Source organism: Diaporthe citri (assembly GCF_014595645.1).
Source record: "Diaporthe citri strain NFHF-8-4 chromosome Unknown scaffold_1, whole genome shotgun sequence".
NCBI classification, from domain to species: domain Eukaryota; kingdom Fungi; phylum Ascomycota; class Sordariomycetes; order Diaporthales; family Diaporthaceae; genus Diaporthe; species Diaporthe citri.
In genome coordinates this window covers 7,602,387-7,621,279 of record NW_025064846.1, presented here as the reverse complement: position 1 = coordinate 7,621,279, position 18,893 = coordinate 7,602,387, and the positions used below count along the sequence as shown (strand labels likewise).

General features: G+C 59.7%; 4 protein-coding genes across 4 annotated transcripts; 2 read left to right on the top strand and 2 right to left on the bottom strand.

The window, feature by feature from the left end:
- Window positions 1–340: 340 nt before the first annotated feature.
- On the bottom strand, window positions 341–5,206 carry INS49_002021 (uncharacterized protein; the record flags this gene model as incomplete). Its single annotated transcript, XM_043162840.1, has 3 exons — window positions 341–789; window positions 940–4,452; window positions 4,504–5,206. The coding sequence occupies 3 exons, from the start codon at window positions 5,204–5,206 to the stop codon at window positions 341–343; spliced, it is 4,665 nt and encodes a 1,554-aa protein (XP_043031346.1).
- Window positions 5,207–7,027: 1,821 nt separating this feature from the next.
- INS49_002020 (uncharacterized protein) lies at window positions 7,028–8,950 on the top strand (the record flags this gene model as incomplete). Its single annotated transcript, XM_043162839.1, has 1 exon — window positions 7,028–8,950. The coding sequence occupies one exon, from the start codon at window positions 7,028–7,030 to the stop codon at window positions 8,948–8,950; it is 1,923 nt and encodes a 640-aa protein (XP_043031345.1).
- A 379-nt stretch (window positions 8,951–9,329) lies between these two features.
- Window positions 9,330–13,014, bottom strand: INS49_002019 (uncharacterized protein; the record flags this gene model as incomplete). Its single annotated transcript, XM_043162838.1, has 3 exons — window positions 9,330–9,791; window positions 9,858–12,804; window positions 12,875–13,014. The coding sequence occupies 3 exons, from the start codon at window positions 13,012–13,014 to the stop codon at window positions 9,330–9,332; spliced, it is 3,549 nt and encodes a 1,182-aa protein (XP_043031344.1).
- A 2,180-nt stretch (window positions 13,015–15,194) lies between these two features.
- INS49_002018 (uncharacterized protein) lies at window positions 15,195–18,024 on the top strand (the record flags this gene model as incomplete). The annotated part of the gene is made up of 5 exons (XM_043162837.1): window positions 15,195–15,548; window positions 15,602–15,819; window positions 15,912–17,217; window positions 17,290–17,781; window positions 17,842–18,024. 5 exons carry the CDS (start codon window positions 15,195–15,197, stop codon window positions 18,022–18,024), a joined length of 2,553 nt encoding a protein of 850 aa, XP_043031343.1.
- Between the last annotated feature and the right edge of the window lie 869 nt (window positions 18,025–18,893).

The following is an 18,893-nucleotide window of genomic DNA, read 5'->3' as shown; positions in this document are numbered from 1 at the left end:
GCTAGCTATAATGGACAGTCATGGGTGCTGTCGATGGCAATGCTCATCGTTCACGCGGGGGCGCCTGGCTGCTAGTCCGAGAAAACCGAGTGGCATTTTAGAGTCTGAGGCTATTGAATTAAGCAAAACGAGCAAAGATTGGAAAGATCATGACTACCACCCTTTCCTGCGCTCTCTCTCTCTCTCTCTCTCTCTCTCTCTCTCTCTCGCTCTCGCTCTCTCGTGTCTCCAAAGACTCTACATGCTTAGATGCCCTCGCCATAGTGCGGACACGTGCCGTTGACTCACGCACCCGTGGCCGTCCAAGGCACGGCAACAGAAGGTGTGTAACGCTGCACACTTAATCAGCCAGCTCGTCGAAGTCATCGTCTTCGAGGCCGTCGTCGTCATAGTCGTCGTCGTCGTCGTCGTCGTCGTCGTCATCGTCGTCGTCGATAATGCCTTCTTCCACGTCCACTTCCGACTCCAGTGAGAGCTCGTCGTCGTCGTCGTCGTCGTCGCCGCCGCCGCCGTCGCTCCAATCTTCACTGGCGTCCGGCACGCTTCTCAAGAGCTGGCGCCCCGTGGAAAAGCCCGGGACGGTCGTGGTGGACGGGCCGTAGTGGACGACCCTTGACTTTTTGGTCGGTGGTTCTGCCAGATCTCGGCCAGCGCCGTCCTTGCGTTTCGAAGCGGGCGCGTCCGTGCCATCAACGGGGCTGAGCCTTGAGGCCCTGGCAGCTCGCCGTGTTTCCTTGCCAGAGCTAGACGGGGTTATTGCCATGTGTTTGCATTTCTCTTCGCATTTCTCTGCCAGGTGTTAGCCGATGCTGGGGATCTCGCGGGCACGTCACCCGTAGGTCGGGGAGAAAAGAGAGGGGAAGCTGCTTTGTTTCTCTCTTTCCCTTTCCCTTTCTTTCTTTTGGGAGAGAGGTGTGGCAGGGGGTAGAGTTCACGTACTGTGAGGTTTACATTCGGCATCTCTGTATTCGCGGTTCTGGGCCGACAGGCGTTTGACGCTCTCGGACAGCTGTTGGGTTTCCTGGTGCAGACGGTCGACCTCGGCCTTCTGGTCGTACTCGTCATACTTGAGTTTGGAAAACGCGTCTAGGACGACGTCACTCTCCCGGTCTGTGTTGCTGCCGATGATCTCGTCGGCTATCACGCGGTGGCTGCGGTGTTTGATGTGGTCGTCAAGGTGCTGCTGCTTCTCCAGGCCCGTGCGGAACCCGCGCAGCTCAAAGTTGCAGTTGCAGAAGGGGCAGTTCTTCAGGCCGCCTCCCTCCTCCAGCACATTCTCGGGATGCGACTGGAAGTGGTAGTACAGGCCCTGGGCGTTCCACGAGGTCAGGTCAGTGTGGCAGCCGTCGACGGGGCACTTGGGGGGCACGGAGATCCTGGCGGTGCGGTTGCTCGCGCCCAGGTTTTTGAGGCCGTGCCTGAGAAGGCGGGCCTTGTTGTCGCGAGGGCTTTCCAAGGGGAGGCCCGTGTCGGTGCACACGGGGTTCTGGCCGGATGCGGGCTTGAGGACGCAGGCGGCCAGGTGCTTGAGGCGGGCCGAGCGCGGTCCCGACTTGAGGTCGACGCCGCACCAGGGGCACCAGCTGTCGGGTGTCGAGGCCAGGGGCTTGCAGTTCAGCAGGTGGCGCCTGCCGTACGAGGCGGGCAGCAGGTGGCACTCGAGGGCGCAGTTGTTGCAGAAGACGTCGGAGGCGGCGGCGGCGGCGGCGGCGGCGCACTGGTGCTTTTGGCCGGGCAGGACGTGGTCTGGCTCGCCGCAGCGGTGGCAGTACTGGTCGGCGGGGAGGGTGGCCTCGTTGCCGGGAAAGCAGGCGTTGTCGTGGTGCACGCGGTCGGCCTTGCTGGTCAGAAGCTGGTGGTTGCGGCCGCAGCGGGGGCAGAAGCTGTACTGCTCCTCCCTCGGGTCGACGTTGCCCTTGCTCTTTGTCTTGTCGGCCAGCAGGGCCTCCCTCAGCAGGTCGCCCTTGGCGGTGAAGTACTCGGAGTGCTTGTCGACGAAGTGCCTCTGGCGGTCCGTGGCAGACCAGTGCCTGAAGAGGGTGTCGTCGCAGAAGGGGCAGTGGGTGCCGACGTGCTCTGCGTCCAGGTGGGCGTGGAAGGCGGCCGTGTTGCCCGGGCCGACGGGGAAGAAGGCGGTGCAGTCCCTGTGGGGGCACTGCTGGGCGCGGTTGAGGGCGATGGAGCGCATCTGGAAGAAGGCCTGCTGCAGGCTGCGCTGCTCCGTCGGCGTCATGACGTGCGTGCTCACGATGGGCATCGAGTCCGACTCGACGCCGCCGGGCCCCCGTGGCCGCCGGATGTGCTCCAGCGGCGGCGCGTTGATGGGGAACCGCGGCTTCTGGTCGCCCACCTGCACCGACAGCGGCGTGGCAAACGACTGCTCGCGGTAGTACTTGCCCGACTGGAAGATGTCGACGCCCGCGCCCAGCTGCGGCACGCCCTGGTGCAGGATGCCCTGGTGCTGGTCCTGGGGCTGGGACTGGGGCTGGGACTGGGACTGGGACTGGGGCTGGGACTGAGCCGGCTGCCCGTGGCGGGTGTTCTCGTCCTGGTGGTGCTGGTGGTGCTGGTGGTGGTGCTGGTGGTGGTGGTGGTGGTGACCATCGCCCTGCACCCGGTCCTGGTCCTGGTCCTGGTCCTGGGTCCTGGTCTGGGTCGGAGTCGGACTGGACTTCGGCACCGGCTCGCCCGTGTCCAGGTTGACGGATGGGCGGTTGCACCCCCACCGGCTCCAGACCGGGTCCTGGAGGTCAAGCTCCAGCGGGGCTGGGAGGTAGGGGTTGCCATGGCCGTCGACCTTGGGCAGCGGAGCGATGGTGAGCCGCTTCACCGAAAGGGCCGCCCTGAAGTCCCTCCACAGCTCGTTGTACTTCTGGCCAATGCCCAGCTCCATGTCCCACGCGACCCTGTTCCTCTGCAGTATGTCTGCCCCGTCGGCAGTACGCTGGTCGATGCGCAAGACATGGCGGCCGGCTTGGTCGTCGCTGATGCTCCAGCCAGCCGCGTCGAGACCCGAGAGGAGGCGAGACCTGACCAGAGACCATGGCTGGTTTCTGGGGAATGTGAACGTGTGGGTTCCTCGGCTGGGTGCTCCGCCGGGGCCCGCGATGGGGGCGGTGACCTCGTACTCGTCCCACTGCGGCACAATGTTGAAGAAGTACTTGTGCCGCAGCCACTCGCGCAGCTTGCCCTCGGAATTGGCGTAGGCCGTGGTCGTGCGGTCCACGGACCCGTTCTTGCACGCGAAAGTCGCCGACCCGGCCTCCCCGGGCCGCCTGATGACCAGGCTGGCCACAGAGTTCCTGTCATGGCCCGGCACCGAGTCCCAGGCAAGTTTGAAGACGGCCTCCGTGTTGAGCGCCGTCGCCGTGGTCCGGGTCTCGGGGTAGTAGCCCGGGACCTGCGCAAAGGCCTGCCTCTCGAGGCTGGTAACCGACAGGTTGAACTTGACTTCGTTGCCGCTCTGACGGCCCCGTTCCACCATCCTCTCCCAGACCTCTCGCGGCAGCGGCGATTCATGGTGGAAGGACGGGCTGATGTCCCCGACTTGCACCGCACAAGACTCCCGCGGCAGCTGCGCAGCCTGTCGCCCGAGCCTGTCGTCCGCTTGTTGCGGGCCCGACGCGATGCGCACCACGTTCTTGAACCATCCCGTGTAGATGTTCGAGGCTGTGTCTCTGGTGACGGTCCGTGGCATCCACAAGTATGCTGCCGACGTCCCGCTATGCTCCGGCTTCGCGAAATGGAAAACCTCGGGGTTGCTGATTGGCGTACCAAGCGTCCTGGCGCCCTGGCCCTTTTCCTCGAGCTCAACAAGGGCCTCCTCGTTGCCCCTGTGGCACACGAAGAACGCCAGTGCACCATCGGTTGATTGGCGCCGTGCTCGCGTGTACGCCGCCAACAGCCTGCTGTGCAAGTCCGCCTCGCCCTTCGCGCTGCCCAGGGTGCCGCGTTCCAGTTGGACAATCGTGGCCCACTGTTGCGGCAACACCCGCATCAGGGCGACGGTGATGTGGACGTCCAGACGTTTTCCAAGTACCAGGGCGGTATCGACGGCCGCGTAGAATCCTCTCGCCCAGTGGATATTGCAGGCAGTGTAGCCCGAGAAGGAGCACACAAGGGCGTTGCCCTCGGGCCCTGAGCCCCCTGACCCCCCTGACCCCCCTGACCCTCCCCGGAGGTTGAGGACGCGGCCGCCGCCGCCGTCGCCATCAACCTCGACATCGGGCGCGTCTGGGAGCAGAGAGTCGGAACAGAACGAGGAACCGTCGACGGAGCCATCGCTCATCGACTCGTCCTCCATGTCCTCGTCCTTATCCTCGCCCAGTCCTCTGCCGCGGATGCGCATCTTGGCCGGAGCCCCCGTGGCCGGGCTGCCCTGCCCATGCTGCTGGCCCTCAGGTGGTTGAAAGGGCAGGCCGTAGTACATCTCATAGGTCGGGTCCGGCATCACTAAGGCTGTGTTAGCACCAGCAAAGCAGGGAGGTGTGGAGTTGAGCTCACTGTGGCCGTTGTCGGCGCCGTAGCAGCGTTTGTCGTACCTGTTCAGGAAACGCAATGGGCGCATCTCCTCCGGGATGAAGGTGCGTTGGTCGTCCAATTCGCCGTCGTCGTCGTCGTCGTCGTCGCCGTCGTCGTCAAGGCCAAACAGGCCGGACCCCGGGGGCAGCCTGAAGAAGTCGTTCATCTTCATGGGCTCCACCGAGAAGCCAAAGTACAGCATGGTCATTTTGAAGGCGAGGAAGGCCTGGGGGGCCTCCTGGTCCCAGGGCGGCCTTGTCAGGAGCGTGTTGTAAGCTTCGGCGTCTCTCTTCTGCTGCGTATGCAAGTCGGGCTCGCGCCTCCTGTCGGCCCAGCCGCTGAACTTGTGGGCCTCGTAGTTGGAGAAGTGCTCCCTGAGGGTATCTTCGATGCTCTTTCCCGAGCCTGGGTCCAAGGCTGCTTCGAACACCGCCTTTTGTTGCACAAACTCCGGGCTGTCGGGCTTGATTGCAAGATTCCAACGGGCCCTTGATCTCGCCCACTTGGCGGCGTCGTCTGGCTCGTCGCCCAGGGCCAACGGCGCCGGTCTGGGCTTTTGCCCGGCGTCGGCGTCGGCATCGGCACCTGCGCCGGCCTCTGCACCGGCGGCGGCGGGTGTGGAGCCAGCAGCCACAGGAGCAGGGGCGCCGTCGTCGTCGCCTCTTCCCCAAGAAAACAAGTTCATGTTGGCACCACGGTGATGCTCTCAGGTTCTGGGGCCGGTGGTGCGATGGTCTTTTGGTGCACTGGGGGCGTGTTGGGGAGGATGTTGTGTCGGCAAGAAGAGGAGAGAGAAGTTGAATTGAGGGCCGGGAAGACACATAAGGAGCCCAGAGTACCTAGGCATGTCAAAGAAAACCCAGACAAGCAGTCACTCAGAGGTAAGCCCGGAAACGGCCTTGGAGGCGGCGGGGCGACAGGACAAAGGGATCCTGCCATACGAACATGTCATCCATTTCCGGGACGCGTATGTCAGTCCGAATTAGACGCGAGTGTACGGAAGTCGAGCAGGCTGCACTGTGGCCTGGGGCCCGACGGCTCAAGTCCTGCTGCTCAGACAAGGCCGCCGCATGCGGACTCCCACGGTCCACATGTTGAGCCACAAGCAACCGGGACAATAGGCTACTGGCTATGCATGAAGAGGGAGTCGACGAAAGCGAGTGATGATGCGGGAGGGTTTGCTGTGGCAGTGCCAGCAAGTGACCTGGTGACCTATACGTAGTACACAACGTCATACCCTGCTTGCAATTGGTGGTCGATATGCACAGTGCACAGTGGAAAGAGATAGCTCTTGAAGAGTACCCAGGCAGCCAGCAGTAAAATTGATAAAATAAAAGTGTGTGTGTGAGAGAGAGAGTATTGTATGTATTAGAATGAGACTCACAATGGAGGCTCACACTTGGGAGAGATGTTTTATAGATTCTGTCTGAGCGCGGAAAAGGCTTCATCAAATGTGTGAGGGGTCCCAGAGACAGACCAGATCTATCCCACGTGTCCGTTTCTGTCTGCGTCCTCGCAGTGTTCGTGCTGCACAGGCATGCATAGCGCATTGGGTACCTGGGTACCTGGGTGTCTAGGTACCCAGGTAGGTAGGCGGCACCGCAGATTGAATCATGCAGCAAGGCAGTCTATATCAACTCGAGCTCAATTATGTGACCAGCTGGCCAGGCTCCTCATGGGTAGATTATGGTGTTTTGCAGACACACGTGTAAGGCCTGTGGATAGTATAGTACATAAACATAGTAGCATCTTCACAGTGCCTACTCCTAGGTGCCTCGTATACCGCGGTATGCCGTGAGCGGGTGGAGACGGGTACCTGCGGCACCTGTCGTGATGGAGGCGCGGTGGGCCGGTGCGACGTCAGCAAGGGAGCCCCCCTGTTGATCGTGCTGCAAGATTCCCGAGCGCTACAGCAGCTTCGCCGACCCAGTTTCTCCTTCGGCGACTCAGTTCAGACCTCGCTGCGTCGTCAGGGCGAGCTGCCCGGGTTGTTACGATACCTACCTACCTACTTACTCATCATGTGCCCTCCCTGGGCCTGGCCCGGCCTGGCCTGGCCTGCTCTTTCCTCCCTTCTTCAGTTGCGTGTGCCGTCCTAAACTCGTCAACACCAACGTCGAACTGAACCCCGTATCCCAACTTGTCTCTGGCGGGACATGATTCGAAGACTTCCTATGGCTTGCTGCTGAAGCCGTATCAGCAGCCGGAGGAGTGTGAACCCGGCCCAGGAACAAACATCTGAACTGAACTACTTTCTCAAAAATAGCCGCACACAAACACAAACACACGCTCTCGCCCCACTGCCTCCTTCTCCTCTCCCCCGGACGATAACGACCCTCGGGCCAGAGCAGGGCAGGACGGGTCTGGGCAGGACGGGTCTGGGCAGGACGGGTCTGGGCAGGACGGGTCTGGGCAGGACGGGTCTGGGCACCATGTGTTGCCTCCCCCAGACTCACCACCTAGGTATCTACTCCTCCCGGCTCTTGCGTGTGCCCTGCCAGTGAACATGCCCTCTCGACCTCAACGCCTCGGCCGCCTTGCCACGGAGCTGTGGTGTCTAGCGGCCGGGTCCCGCCCGAGGATACGTGTACGCCTCATGCCCCAGCTGTGCTCGCGCCCCCCGGCCAGGCCCGCCTTCTCGACACTGTCGCTGCTCAAGGCATCCGGCACCGGCCTGCCAGCAGCGGCCCTGCTTGCAGGAGTAGGAGGAGCTGGCCTCTTCTCGCTCGCTGCCGCTCTTCACGAGGCCACAGGCCCGGACAGCGACGGCGACGGCGACGGCGACACCGCACCGGCCGCGCCCGCCCATGATACCCGGGACCCCTCCGTGCCGCGTTATCGACTGTCCGACATCCACTTGCATGATGCCTCACACCCCAACCCGTGGGTCATCCACCAAGACAAGGTCTACGACATTACCGACTGGGTGTCTGCCCATCCTGGCGGGGACGTCATCCTGCGCGCTGCCGGACAGAGCATCGACCCCTATTGGGCCATCTTCACCATCCACAACCAGCACCACGTCAGGGAGATACTGGATCAGTACCTCATCGGCTACATCCATGCCCACGACCTTGTCGACGGGCTCCCGCCCGCACACGACATCCAGGACCCCTTCGCGTCTGACCCCCTGCGTGACCCCAGGCTGCGCACACACACCGCGAAGCCCTGTAACGCGGAGCCGCCAAACCAGGCCCTGACCGACGACTTCCTCACCCCCAACGAGCTTTTTTACAAGCGCAATCATATGTGGGTGCCGGCCGTCGAGGACCACCAGCTGGACCAGCACACACTGACCGTCGAGCTGCCGAGTGGGGATGCGAAGTCGTACACCCTGCGGGACTTGAAGACACGCTTCACCACACATCGCGTGACGGCCGTCCTCCAGTGCTCGGGGAACCGGAGGAGCGACATGACGCGCCATGTCGCCAAGACCAACGGCCTCCAGTGGGGCGTGGGAGCAATCAGCAATGCGGAATGGCAGGGTGTGCGCCTTGCGGACGTGCTTGCCGATGCCGGGCTTGAGGTTGCAGGTCCCGATGCCGCCGACGACGACAGCCTCCCTGATCCCAGCACCCACCACGTCCAGCTCACCGGCCTCGAGGCCTACGGCGCGTCAATACCCCTGGCCACGGCCCTCGACCCCAGAAACGACGTCATCCTCGCCTTCGGCATGAACGGCAAACCTCTCCCCCGTGATCACGGATCTCCATTGCGCGCCGTCGTGCCGGGCCACGTCGCGGCCAGGAGCGTCAAGTGGCTGTCCAAGATCGTCATTGCTGACGAGGAGAGCACCTCGCAGTGGCAGCGGCGTGACTATAAGAGTTTTGGGCCAAATGAGCGCAATGTGGACTGGGATAGCGCTCCGGCTATTCAAGAGACGCCAGTCACAAGTGCCATCACGAAAGTGCTTGTTGGCCAGTGCGTGCGGCAGGCAGACAAGTTTACTGGCCCCGCCTCGCTCCTGGATGTAAGCGACGGCCGGGAACCAGTCGCCCTGGAGGGCTACGCCGTATCTGGAGGAGGGCGCTGTATAAGCCGTGTCGACGTCAGCCTTGACGGCGGAAGGACGTGGGATCAGGCTGAGCTGCTTGCAGACCCCGGTGCGGGCCATAAAGCCTGGGCCTGGAAGAGGTGGCGATATCTTGGCCACTTGACACCTCCTGCGGGGGCCGAGGGCCAGCGGCCGCAATGCGCAGAAGTCGTGGTGAAAGCGACGGACAGCAGCTACAACACCCAGCCCGAGACGCACTCCTCCATATTCAATGTCAGAGGGAACCTGGCAAATGCCTGGCATCGCGTGAAAGTGTGCCCTGAGTGCGTCCCTGCTGAGGCTGCGCAAGGTGAAAGCGGGATGGACAAGGTAGTCTGGCGGACGGGAAGGGCCTACGGATGCGGGTTCGGCACAGAAAAGGAGGATGCCAGGTAGAGCCGGCCTGCTGCGAACAAAAACCAAACGAGTCTTTGATCAGGATCAATCTTCCGCGTGCGCATTCCAGTCTGTCTGTTCTTCGTTTGATGGTGAGGAGACGTAGCGAGAAATGTGATCGCGCGTATAATGACATAAATTGTTTGTGCACCATCATGAGGGCATCCACTCGCACGAAGCGATTGACAATTTTGGTATCATCATAGCAAAAACCTTGGGCGCTGGGAGATGCCGGTCACTGCAATCATGTGCGTCAGTCTTGGTGAACGAAAATCAGATCTATTGCCGCAGCTCATGATGGAGGTCTATCGCGGATCCCGGTCACTTGTACATTTGGCCCTCGTCCGCCTTATAATGTACAGTGGGCCCTGTCTTGACTTTACAGTTCCTCCTCGTCCTCATTATCAGTGAAGTAGTCGAACTCGCCAGGGACCTGCGCCTCCTCGGCGCCGTCCTCGTCCTCATCGACAGCCGTCAACACGCCCGCCGCTGCAGCTGCACCGCCCTGGCCAGCCCCGCCAACACCAGCGCCATCCCCGAAGAGATCCAGCCCACGCGCCTGAGCCGACTGACGCAGCATCTCGTTGAGCGCTGCGCCGCCGCCCGCACCATCCCGCATGGCTGCCCGGAGAGCCTCGGCCAAGGCATCGTCGCCGTCACTCATCATAGCGGAGCGACCAGACCTGCCCGCTCCGAGGCCACCAAGACCGCCAGCACCGCTGCCAGTGGGCTGGCCCGCCACAGGGGCCCGTTGGGTCTCGACCTTCTTAAGCTTCTCCTCGACGAGGACCTTGGGCTCGCCAGGCTGGGAGTCTTGGAGTAAGAGCGGCCCACCAGTTGGCTGTGTCAATTGTCAGCGTTACGCTCGAGTTTGGTGTGGCGACTAGTTGCGGGATTGCAGATTTACCTTCTTTACCGGCTTGTACCGCCCAGCTGGGAAGCTTATGTACTTCAGCTGACCGGGGAGCACACGTGACATGTTCTCGATCTCGTAGCCAACCTTCTCCTTCTCGACCTTCTTCTTCGGGTCGGGCGTCGCGGACGCCTCCTTCTCTCCCTCGCCCTCCCTCTTATCCTTGGACTCGTCGCCAACTTTCCTACTCTTGTCGTCGTCAATGTCCATCTTGTCTCCGGAGGGGCCGGCCGCCTTGGCCGTGGTCGGGGTCGAGTCGATATCCATGCTCTCACGACGAGCAGCCTTCTCCTTCTTCTGCGCACGTCGTTTCGCCTGCGCTGTGGTAGAAAGCACAGCAGCAGTCACCAGTGCAGGACCCTCTTCAGCCTTGACCTCCTGCTCTGGAGGGTAGTCAAAGAGGCTCGGCCGTGTCGCGCAGTGGAACTTGAAGCTGGGAATTTCGAGCTCGTGGTCCAGGCCAATGACCGAGGTAGGAACGAAGGCGAGAGAAAGGAAGTGGGTGAAGGGGAACCAATACCAATATTGAGTGAAGATGGCCATTCCGACGATACCCGGCATATTGAGATTGCCGGTCTGTGTTTGCAAGCCAATGGAGCAGTTGCGGCCTCCAGCATCAATGATGCCCAGGGCAAGAGATGCGCCGAACTTCGTCATGGCGTCCTCATGACGGTCGCCAACGACCTTCTTCAGTGTCTTACGGATTGAGGCAACCTTGGGGTTCATGACCTCGTTCTGCTGAACCATGATCATGGCAAGGGAGATCAAGGCACCCTGACGGACGAAATCAGTTGGATCCTTCATCATGGGCTCCAGAAGATCAATAGCCTCGTCTAATCCGGTACCCGCGCAAGAGATACCCAGAGCCATTGCAGAGCCATACCGGACGTGAGGATTGTAAGATTCGGAGAGAAGCTCAACCATGCGAGGGACGCTGCCTGGCTTTCGGAAGAGAATGAAGCCCAGTGACATGACGGCAATGCGGCGGACGTCATCGTTGACGTCGCTAACAGCAGTGTGCAGCAGCTTGCGGATTGCCTTGTTGCTGCCTGTGCCACAGTAGGCCATGGCGATGGTGAGAACGCCACCGTAGCGAAGGGTCGGGTCAGGGTCGTTGAGGAGCCCTTCAATCATCACGTCGGCCCCCTCCTGGCGCCCGTACATAATCAGAGCCATGCCGATGGCGCAGCCGCGGACAATTTTCTCGTGGGTCGTGTCGTGGGCGTATGTGTACATGACCTGCAAGGCATTGGCGTTGCCAGTGCCCAGCATGATCAGACCCATTGACAGACCGACAGCCTCGCCGTTGAGTGCCGAGTCAGCAAAGAGCACATCTTTGAGGTTCTCGAAAATTGGCTCGGAGCCTGTGGCCATGCCCGCAATACCGAGGCCAAGAGCGCCACCGTGCTGGATGACTTCTTGCTCAGCAGCCGTGAACTGGTCGCGGAGATATTCGAGCGCGCCGGCGCCATGATTGGCGTGTATCAGCCCGTAGGCATACAACGCACCTCCCTGGCTATATATCGAGCCGCTGTTGATACCGGTCGGCCTCGGAAGGTAGGGTTCGAGTAGCTTTCGCGACTGTGTCAGGTTGCCACGGTGTATGACACCAAGGGCGGCTGTTGCGGTGAACTTGGACCAGTTGACAGCTTTTCCGAGCCATTCAAGGTTGTCACGGAAGAATTTGTCGTGTGTCGTACCAGCATTCATGAAGGCATTGCAGAAAGTGACGGCGGTGTGGAAGATGGAGTTGCGGGCTTCAAGGCTGTCTCGGACCTTGTTGAGTATGCTCAGATCGGTGTGGTTGTTCCGGTACAGGAACTCGAGGTTGAGCTTGATGGCCTTGCTACCATCCAAGATCCCGCGTATGTTCTTGTACACCTTGGCCGCCTCCTCCGGAAGCTCGTCCTGCTGGGAATGCTCCTGGTCATTGAGCAGAGGCTCGCTCTCAGCTGGCTGTTCGCCGCCATCCTCTGGCTGCGGTTTCGGCTGAGGCTCCCCCGATGGCAATGCATCCAGTATCTTACCCAGAAACTCCTGCGTGCCGTTGTCGTAGAGGTCAAAGGCGATCTGGTATGCATTTGCCACTGAGTTTGGGTCTCCCTTCTCAATGAGCTGCTTCAACATCTTGGAAGCGTCCTCATCGGAGTCTAAGTAGACGACGCATTTGGCGATTGAAAAGTAATCAGGGTTCGGTATGTCGTTAAGCAGCTCGAGGATCAGGCCCAGTATCTCGGTGCGCAGGCTCCGTTCCTGCACGATGTCCATGCAGATGCCCAGCGCATAGTCCATCAACTCCTCAGCAGGCCCCTGGGAAGAGTCCTGAGACTTGGCCTTGGACCGTTTCTCATCTTCGCTGGCTTGCTTGATGACTCTGCGGAGGATGGAAAGATTCTTGGCTTCGACAGCGATGCCAACAACCTGCCTGTAGCGCCCTTCCTTCAGGCAAGCCTCGAACAGGCGGTCGATGACGCGCTGCAGGGCGAGCTCGGAGCTCTTGTCAGGCAGGGTAGCTATAGAGCTTGATCTCCCCATCTTGCCTGCGCCCAGGGAGGGGTCGAGGATGGCATTGTCGGCCGAGTCGCGCGAGAGGAGCGACTTGGAGGGGAGCGCGGACTGAGAGAAAGGGGTCGTAGGGGAAACCAGGGAGCCCCCATCGGGGAGCGTGGCGCCAAAAGTGGTCTCGAGGGCTGGCAGGGAGTCGTTTGCGGAGTGCTTTGGGGGTACGTGGCTCGAGGACGAAATGGCGATGTACTGGTCAATGCACTTGGAGATGATGGTCTCCTCGAACTCGGCGGGGTTGTCAAGCTTGAACAGGGGGCCGGCGGCGAGGGCAAAGGTCATGCTCTCGTTGTAGGCCTGGAGGTGATAGTAGACCTTTGCGAGGACGAGGGCGGCCAGATGGCGCTCAGGGAAGGATTCATCTTCGTACAGTGCCTCGCTGGATGGTGGTGAGGACGCGGTCAGCCTATGCCACGACAACAGGGAATATGGGGAGGAGAACAGCGTACATTTGACTCAAGGCACCAGCGACCTCCGTCCAGACAGTGTCGATGTCATCGTTGAGGGTCTGAAGGGCAAAGACCTTGAGCTCGGGCTCCTCGTCGGAGAGGAAACCCAGGACTCCGGTTGCTGTGACGAGACCGGGCATTGCTCGAGACGAGGGGGGAGAAAATGGCAGGGAGGCTGGAGCGTCGGCTGTGTAGGCGGCCGTGGAAACGGAAAGGGTGTGAGAATAGCTGCCAAGGAATGAAGGGATGTGCCCGAAGCGTTGTTGAGATGTTGATGTTGACGATGATGGGGTGTGGTGCAGGCTTGACAAGCAGCTCAGCCGAAGATGGGCGATGGGGATGGGCGATGGACCACCGGGAGCGACAAGCGTTGCGTCCACGTCAGGGCGAGCTCTGCCTGGCGAAAAGCTACCTGTGCCAAAGTTACCTGGGTACTACGAAGCGCAGGCAATTGAGCTCATAGCCAATCAGACGGGGGTATGAAGAATTATGTAAGCTGGCCAGCCTCTGTGGGTGCTCTCCAGCGCCGCATGTGGAGGCGGGAGCTTGGACCTCCTTGCATGTCGCCTACCTAGATACCCAAGTACTTGGGTTCCTTGATACTGGCCATTGGGGGGCCGGTCGAAACAACGCGCACAGAGAGGGATATGCGCTGTGGCGACCACCTGGGCAGCTCTGCAAAAAGATATACGCACACCTAGGTGCCTGAGTACCTAGGTAGGTACTGTATGTAGTGTGTCAGACCTACCTAGGTATGGAGCTATATATCTGTATCCGGTGGGTGAGCACGGCAGCGCATTCTCAGCCCAGTCGCATGCAGACGCCCTGTACTGTACCTGATCTGGGACCTACCTACACAGCGTGCAGAAGTTACAGTCTCTACTGACCTACCTAGGTAGGTATCCATGATGATGTGATGATGGCTGGGGTATTTTGGGACTGGCACAGTCGGCGCTTACCTACCTATGTATCTATTGCCTGGTAGGTAGTAGAACGGTGAAAGAAGCAATTGCGCATGCATAGACGATATCTAGACCTGCCACTGCCGCATGCAGCATTTCGCGTGAGTTTGCTAGCCAACTGTATGACAACTACACCGGGCCCACTAACGCCCGCCTCCGTCGCTGCTGCCCTCAGGCCCAGGCCCAGTAAACAAGGCCCACCTGCCCAGATCCAGGCTGTAGCGGGGGGGGGAGGGTTGGACGTGTGGCAGGGGTGATGGGGGGACCCCAGAGGTCTGAGAGGCAGGCCGGGGCAGGTACGTGCTATCGATCTACCTAGGCACCTAGGAAGTTATGCCTTGGTAGAGGGCGGTCGAAGACACATTGTGCGCCTGAGCAGGTTTTATTAACCAGACCTTCCTCCCGTTTGACTGTGGATGCTGCCCCTGGGAATTCCTGAAGCCTCGCGCCCGCGCCCACGCTCACGGCCACGCACATACCAACCCATCTATCCACATCCACCCATCCACCCACGCATCCATCTGTCTATCCATCCATATCTACCTAGCAGCCTTGTGTACGTCAGGTGTAAGCTATACCTGCTCGCCTGTCCGTCTGCATGTCCGTCTGCCGTTCCGCCCGCCCGTCTTGCCTGCCATCATTTCCGGTCTGATTGTGCGCGCATCCCTCCGCCGCCCTACTTCTTGCACTCGACATCCTTTCGCATTTTGGGAAGGCTGACGTCGCGTGCTGCGCATGGCCATCGCATCCCGTCCGTCTCCGCCGCCTGCGCTTGGCTCAATCTCCATCGCCCATTGACTTGACGTGTGACAAAACCATGTTGGTCCATCCGGATCACAACCCAGTCCACCCAACAGCTCGTCTCCAGCCACTGCACTGCTGCGCCCATCGGCTCGACTCTCACCAACACGACCGCACCACGGGGGCGATGCGACCCTCGCCAGTATACCGATAGTCCAGGCACTGTTTGTTTGCACCCGGCCCAGGAAAATACTTTCCCTCTGCGTCTCGAGACTCCCCTCCGCGCCCCCTCCCCCTCCCCCGCGGCCACGGCCTTTCGCGCGCTTCTGAACCAAACTCCCGAGCATGGCATTGTTGAAGTAGAAGAGCCACGGAGCTGTCTTTCTTTTGTTCTCACTCTCGGCCTCCCCACCAAGGTCGGCAGGGAGGAGGAAGCAAAGCGCACCAAGCCGCCGTTGGCTGGAGCAGCCAGGGTCTGCGACACACGCGACAGCTCCCCTCTATTCTCGTCCGAATTCTCCCAGGCGCAAACCCATCGCCCTCGCCCGTCCAACCCCAAAGGACAACACCCCGCGGACAAACGCTGAAAAAGGAGGCACTCAGGATAGGACGGCATGATGGATTTGGCTTCGATGTTGAACGAAGGCGGCGGGCCTCCTCCCCCCGCCGCGCCGGCGCCGGGCAAACCTCAAGCTGCAGCTCCAGCTCCAGCTCAATCTCGACAACAAACACATCAGCAGCATCCACAGCACCCACACCCCTCGACCCCCATTCAATCTGTCCCGCCACCTCACTCTTTTCGCGACCACAGTCAGCCGGTCCAAGCATCGCCCTCCCGCTCTCTCTCGCACGAGTACGTCGCCCACCAGACTCCCTTCGCCTCCCCTCCGCCCTACCCACCGGCCTCGACGCCGTACGGTGCTCCCGCTCGCCCGCCGCCGCCGCCTCTACAGCAGTTGTCCGCCAACAACGTGCGCTCGCCAAGCGCAGGCTCTGCCCACATCCCTCCGTCACCTTACAGCAGGCAAGCCTCTGCGGGCTGCGGGCGCGGCCTACCCGTTCCCAAGCCCAGGCCACCCTCTTCCAGATTCTGCAAGTCCGATCCAGCAAAGTCGATATCCTCCCGCGGGCGCATACCCCCCCAGGGACAGCTATTCACACGCTCCCATTCCCATTCAAAGCCCAGGCCCTCCTGCGGCATACTCCCAAGTTCAACACTCCATACCGCCGCAGACTCCCCCTGTAGGTACGCCTGGCGGCACTCATCCGTATATGGTCCAGCACCAACGGTCGTTGTCGATCCATTCGAATCCGACACCAACCTCTGCTCAAAGTCAGCACCAATATCTGCCACAGCAATACGCCAGCCCCGTCGCGACGAGTCACCAGCCGCCTCCAGAGCGCATCAGACAACCCTCGCAGCCTTCGACGCCTCTCGGCCCACCTTTATCTGCCGGACAAAGACAACATTCTGCAGGGCCACCGGCTTTTGCGCAGCCACAGAGCCCGTACCAGCAACGTCTTCCACCCTCTGGGCCACCGTATCCACCGTACCCGACCCAGCAGCAGCAGCAGCAGCCGCAGCCGCAGCAGGCTCCGCAGCAACCGCACCAGGTCTCGCCCGGTGGCCCCCCGCGTCCACAAGCCTCGCCATATCCTCCTGTTCAGAGGACCTCCAGCATGCTCGAAAATTCTCAAGCGGTGGACCCACAACGTCGGTCACTGTCCCATAGTGAGCGCGGCCGCAGCCTCAGTGTCAGCCCCAAGACCCGCGTTCCAAGCCTGCCCTCTAGTGCTGGGCACCACTCACAGGCTTCCATCTCTGGCCCGTCTGGCCAACACGGCGACTGGGACCAGCGAGAGCCTCAACAGCTACACCATAACCCCTTGCAAGGGAGGGCCGAAGCTCCACCTACTTCCGCCACCAGGTTGGAGCGTGCCTCGACCCCTGCCAAGCGGAAGATGGATGACAGGGATGTCCAACCTGACGAGCTCGACCGACAAGAACCGCGACCGCCTCCTTTCGAAGCCAACGGCGTACATAGACAGCAGACTTCCACCCGCCCAGGTCGCCCTTCGACCTCACCAATGGTTGCCCGGCGAAAGCGACGGCACGCGACGCCTCCAATCTGGGCGCACATATACAACAAGGAGCCCCTCAGGAACAACAACTTTGTTCTGCGAAAGTCCAACGCGAACCATGGCCAAATCAATGGCAAGGCTGACCAGTCGCATCCCGGGCGTCAAGAACGGTCCTCCAGCCGCCACGCCTCCCCAGAAACAGCACGGTCCAACACGCAGGCTCCAGCACCCGCCGCGGCTTCAAATCAGACCCCGCCAGTCCCAGTGTCGAGCCAGAAGCCGAGCCTCCTGGGACCGTGGGAGATGACAGTCAGCAACTCAACACCGTTTGATGAGATGTGCAGGACTGTTGCAGACTTCTTGTTCATGCTCGTGGTGAGCAACGGGGAGCTCGGCAGCATACACGACCCCAACAACGGCGTTCAGTACGAGATAGAGGCCAAACTGGGCCACCTCACTGATCGGAACTCACCAAATCAGCGAATGCCGTTCCAAGTGCAGTCAGAGGCTGTCCTTGCACACAGCAACAACACCAGCTTCGTTAGCAGCATGACTGAGGTGAGCGATGCCTTGGAAAGTCGAAAACAACAGTGCCATGCGGCCACAAGTACTGACATCATGGTCCACTAGGCGCAACATAAGGGTTATAACGAGTTCCTCAATTTTTTGGTTGCCGAGGCCAGCCCTCAGAACCCCAAGAACAGGAACTTGCCTGAACCTCGAGTACCCATCAACTACGTTCACCTCAGGGAGTCGGACCGATTCTACAAGGTTCCGAACCACCTGCGCCAGCAACTACACCCTGCCCTCCACCAACTGCTGGGGAACAAGTCGGCGGCGGTGAGGGTTACGTCGGATCAGAAGACGGGCAAGGCCATGGCTGCGATCATCAAGGGTAAAGTTGCCGATCTGCATATTGTATTTCCTCAGTGTGATCTGGACTGCCGGATCAGCGTCAACGTGGAAGTAGACTGGACGCATCCTATTGATGAGCTCGAGGAGCTGAGCCAGGTTGGGGGCCGGGACAGCAAATCGGACCGACACAAAGATCGCTTGAGTTACAGGCAGGGAAACTACCGGGTTGACCTGACGCAGGTCACGCAGACGGAGCCCGGTCCCAACGTATGTTACCCGTCTCGTCTATCCTAAGTCCCAGGCCAATTGAATGCTGACACTCTCAAGCACACGTCTCATCAAGTCAAGATACATGAGCTGGAAATCGAGCTGGACGCCGGTGCCGTCATCGACCAGGGTGGCCGGGCCATGCGTGGTGAGCCACACAATTACGATTTCCTCGTCGAGGGTTTTGTCAACAATATTCGCATGCTGGCCAGAAAGGCACGGGATCTGGCTCCGCCGGCCTGAAGATGGTTATGGCTGAAGGCGATGATGAAAAGAAGAGTGACGAGGCATGTCTTCAAAGTCCGAAGTGGACAGCCTCATGCAAATGTAATTATTTCGCCCCCTGAACCTGTAGGATTAAAGCAAGAAACCTTCTTTCCGTTGGCACTCAGCAACAAGGGGCCACAGGAGTGCAGCCAGTAGCTCTTGTAAAGCCGCCCAATCCTCCCCCCTGCCTTCCCACCGAACAAACCCCCCCAAAAAAAAACGTGCAGCGGAACTCTAGACCCACCACATCATTAAGTCCCTTGCAAGCGGTAGAGCGATAGTTGAACACCTTGTTGCTACAGCCTTAATAAGCAAAGTGAAAGACAGCAAGCAAGAGTTGGGTAGGCTCCTAAAGAAATACATTTAAAATTATGTGAATCTTAGAGCTCTTAGGCCTTGAGTGCATAACGTCCCCGGCCCCGTTTCCAATCACCCCCTGATCCCGATCACCTCGGCACCCATATACTCCCTTATTATCACCCTTAATTGCCCGCCACTATAATGCATGATCCCTCTTCCATTAATGTTTTTAATTCTCCAAAGGCATTGCTTTCTTTTTAATACCCTTCCTACCTTTATTTAAGCCTTATGGATAGCCTTAATATTGGCAAAAGCTATATTTAGGTTAATTTAAATCCTCTTCTTTATAATTCTTTAGTTAGCTTTAATTTAAGCTTTAAGTTGCTAATTTTTTTATAAAGTTATTATTAATTAAGTTTCTTTTTTATTATATATTTTAAAAAGCTTTTTAAAGAGTATTTATAATATAAGGCTTAAGTATTTATCGTAATACTAATAAGCAACTAATTAATGCACTTTTTATAATTACTTAAAAGTCTTAAAAA